Raw genomic sequence first — 4,256 nt, 5'->3', positions numbered from 1 at the left:
ATCTTATGTCTTTGGGAGGTAATTCTACACCTTCGGATTTGCGAAGATCTGTTGAAAAAGAGGATCACAAAATTGACCTCGAGCATTCTATTGCACGTATTGCGTGTTTGTGCGCGTATTTATCCATCGATGTATTGCAAAGAACAGTTTGTCCAATAGGGGTTTCACACGCAGCAGTGGGAAAAATAATACTCTCACCCTGAGAGAATTGACCGGCGAGGGCGCGGCAGAGGCCATGCAAGCGCTTCGGTGAGGTGCGCTAGGTCTGTCGCAAATCTGCCCGGCAGGGGAACCGGCACGGCGGCTCCGGCGACGAGGCGCGGTGTAACGTGGCCGCATATCGCTCCATTAGGGGGTGTATTGAGCGCGGAGGGGGTGTATCCCTCACACCAGTTCCCGGGCCCCTCTAGATCGCTGCCGGGACGGTCATCGTGGAGGTTTTAGTCCGTTGGCGTCTGCCACTACCACGCCGCTTTTTCCCAGAAGCGACCTGGTGTCCGTGTGGATTTCCTCCACGTTAATAAAAAAAAAAAAAAAAAAAAGTGGGAAAAATAATACGCCAAAAAGGTGTACGTTATAAGGTTCGCCGTGTGCGAAATTATGTCGTTTGACGAATATTCGATGGTTAGCCGCTAAGAAAATTATAACGCAATCCTTGGAAATATCTTGTTTACGGATGAGAGCGATTCTTCCGATAGCAATATTCTCGATCGTCAGACTGCCAGGATTTAGGCTTGTGAAAGTTCTCACATTATGATACAATGATACAGAGATTCAAGCAGGCTCGAGCAAGTTTGATTTATTATTATATTATTTATATATATATATATAAATAATATATATATATGTAGTATCGTGGACGAAAGGCCTGGGAAATATCGGACGAACTATGAACAGTGTCGCGAGAGCCGGGGCGCCGTCGGGCCCATCAATGTGTCATCGGTCTTTTCAAGTGCATAGTTTCGTGGAAAAGACCTACGTGACCCTGGCCACGAGCGTCTGCAGAACACGTGTGCGGTGGGCCTAGGAAAAGGGCAATGGAATGCGACAACAGTGAGTCGAAAAGCAGAGTGCGAGTCGAGAACGAGAGTGCGAGCGGAGGAGCCGAGTGCGAGTTGAGCGGAGACGGAGGTTGCGAGTGGCGTTGCCGAGAGAGTGTGGATTGCGCTGTATTCTGTACGTTTGGTATGAATAGTTCAAGTTAAGCCACAATCGTCTTATCTGTCTGATTAACATCTCTATTGTCCACGTTTTGTAAACATATTACATCACGATATTACATATTTTTGGGGGCTCAGCCGGGATTGGACAAGACAGAAAACGAAACGGTTTAACAGAGCTGTTCGAGCTAGTTGTGAATTTACCGGTACGCGGTGCGGTAAAAGACGATATCGTTGACTGTTTAAGTTTGTGTTGTGTGAAAAATGGCCAACGTCGGGGACGAACGATTGTCGGGTGAAGAGGGTTCGACGCTGGAGGAGCTGAGGAATAAGCTCGCGCGAATGAACCTCCCTATATCGGGTGCGAGGTCAGTGCTGATTGCAAGGCTGAATCGGGCGTGTAGGGCTGGACAATCGTATCGTAAGGGATCGACGGGCGGTGAAGAGCTAACCGGTCAACGAGATTTAGAAAATGTACAGAGAGCTGAGCGTGATTGCAACGAAGATGAGGATGTTGAGAAAATGAATACGAAGGAGTTGAAGGAGCGCCTCGCTAGTTTGGGTTTAAAAACGACGGGAAGAAAAGTAGAGTTACGCGCACGGCTACGAGCGGCCATGGATGGTAATGACATATCGTCGGAAGAAGAAAGCGACGACGAAAGTGAGGATGAAGATGGCAAGAAAAACGCAAGAGAATACAAGAGAGATACGCGAAGGGTGTATCAGGACCGTGACGAATGTTGTCGAAGGGCATGTGTTGGTTCGACACTGAGTTTTAGAGACGTCGAAGATGCATTAGAGTCGTTTAGTGGCAACAGAGGTGAAAATGTCGAACGATGGTTCGAGTCGTTCGAGGAAGTCGCTGATACGTGCATGTGGTCGGATGGGCAGAAGGCAGTCTACGCAAGGAAGCTGCTGAAGGGATCAGCGAAAATATTTGCGAGCTTCGAGTGTCATGCCAGGACCTGGCATGAGTTGAAGAGGGGGCTAGTGAAAGAATTTTCGAGGAAAGTCAACAGTAGGCAAGTTCATCAGAAACTTGAAGAAATAAAAAAGGAGAGTGATGAAGCATGTTTGGCGTACATGTACCGTATGCTCGAGATAGCCAGCCATGTGGACATGGAGGAGGAAGCAAAGGTAGAATACATAGTGGATGGAATAATAGACGACGAGAACAATAAGGCTGTATTGTATGGCGCTACGTCAATCAAAGGGTTGAGGAAGAGGTTAGTGATGTACGAAGAGCAGAAGAGTCGCAGAGCAAAGTCGATTGTGAAGCCGGCTAAAACCCAGAAGAACGGCGGGAGGCCCAGACAATCTGTAGACGCAATGAAGAAAAGAAGATGCTCCATTTGCGGTAGTGAGGATCATCTAAGAGTTAAGTGCCCGGAGAAAGGAAAAGGTATGAAGTGTTTCAAATGCAACAGGCTTGGACACGTGGCGGCGAATTGTACAGCGCGACAAGTAAAGACTTACGTAATCTCAAGACCGGAGAGGAAAAAGTACGTGAAGGACGTGTCGATAGATGGCTGCAGGTTTGTCTCGTTAGTGGATACAGGTAGTGACCTTACGTTCATACGAGCGGATGAGTATGTGAGGTTAGGATCACCACCTCTGGGAAACTGCAAACTTAAGTTTGATGGTTTTGGTTCCGCTGGCAATAGTACCTGGGGCGAGTTCACAAGGGTAATGACGGTCGACGGGTGCGACTTTACTGTCACTCTGCATGTTGTCTCGGATAAGGTAATGACAAGACACAGTCTACTCTTAGGTACCGACTTTTTAGACCAGGTAGAGTTGCGAGTCAAACGGGGCGAGGTGACATTTTTACGACTCGACGATCAGACCGACGGTCACGAGGACGCGCCGGATGTACTGAGGGTAAACGCGATAGAACAATCCGACGAGATCGATTTGTCACATGTACGAGAATCTCATTACCGTGAAGCCATTCGGGATATTATTAAAGGGTATAGGCCGGAGAAGAAGAGAGACGCCGGGATAACCGCGAAAATAGTTCTGAAAAGCGACAAACCGGTAGCGCGAAGACCGCGAAGACTGGCGCCGTCGGAAAGAAAGGAAGTAGATGATCTGATGGAAGCGTGGATAAACGAGGGTGTCATCAAACCGTCAGACTCGGAGTACGCGAGTCCGATAGTGGTAGTCCGAAAGAAAGATGGCTCCATCAGGGTTTGCGTCGATTTTCGCGAGCTTAACGAACTCATTGAGTGTCCACATTTCCCGTTGCCGTTAATTGAAGACGTTTTAGACGCGTTGCAGGGCGCCCAGCTGTTTACAACAATAGATCTGAAAAACGGGTTTTTCCACGTAAGTCTAGACAAGGATAGCCAGAGGTACACCTCTTTTGTTACGCCCACGGGGCAATACGAATTTCTGAAGTTGCCGTTTGGTCTGAAAATTTCTCCTATTGTCTTCCAAAAGTACATATCGAAGATCTACAAAGAACTGATGGATAAGGGTATTGTCATCGTGTACATGGACGATATCATTGTCCTTGCAAAGAATTTAGAGGAGGCATGGGAACGCCTGCAAATGGTCGTAGAATTAACTGGGCAGTATGGGCTAGTCATAAATTGGAAAAAATGTCGTTTTATGCAGAGGGAAATCGAGTATTTGGGACACATAGTCTCGGGAAACACCATAAAGCCGTCCGCTCATAAAACCAAGGCCGTTGCAAACTTTCCCAAGCCAACATCGGTTAGAAAAGTCCAGAGTTTTTTGGGACTTACAGGATATTTCCGAAAATTCATTAGAGGTTACGCGAAGATTGCCAAACCCTTAACCGATCTGTTGAAAAAGGAGATAGACTTCAAGTTCGGGGATCGGGAATCAGAAGCTTTCGAAACCTTGAAAGCAGCGCTTACCAGCGGGCCTGTCTTAACACTCTATAGAATAGGCGCAGAGACCGAGTTGCATACTGACGCGTCCGCAGAGGGTTACGGAGCAATATTAATGCAACTGGATCTGAACGACGGTAAATTCCATCCGGTCTACTTTGCCAGCGGAAAAACAACTCCCACAGAAGCGAGGTACACCAGCTACGAACTAGAGGTGCTAGCGATAGTAAAAGCGTTG

The 4,256-nt window shown here is 47.7% G+C and overlaps 1 protein-coding gene across 1 annotated transcript; it reads left to right on the top strand.

The window, feature by feature from the left end:
• Positions 1-1,173: 1,173 nt before the first annotated feature.
• LOC143303096 (uncharacterized) lies at positions 1,174-4,244 on the top strand (the record flags this gene model as incomplete). Its single annotated transcript, XM_076621110.1, has 1 exon — positions 1,174-4,244. A coding segment is annotated over exon 1 (2,820 nt), but the record flags the coding sequence as incomplete, so codon positions are not given.
• Between the last annotated feature and the right edge of the window lie 12 nt (positions 4,245-4,256).

The sequence above is a fragment of the Bombus vancouverensis genome, chromosome 8 (genome assembly GCF_051014615.1).
Source record: "Bombus vancouverensis nearcticus chromosome 8, iyBomVanc1_principal, whole genome shotgun sequence".
Taxonomy (NCBI): Eukaryota; Metazoa; Arthropoda; class Insecta; order Hymenoptera; family Apidae; genus Bombus; species Bombus vancouverensis.
The sequence above is the reverse complement of the archived record's forward strand: the minus strand, read 5'-3'. Positions and strand labels throughout refer to the sequence as shown.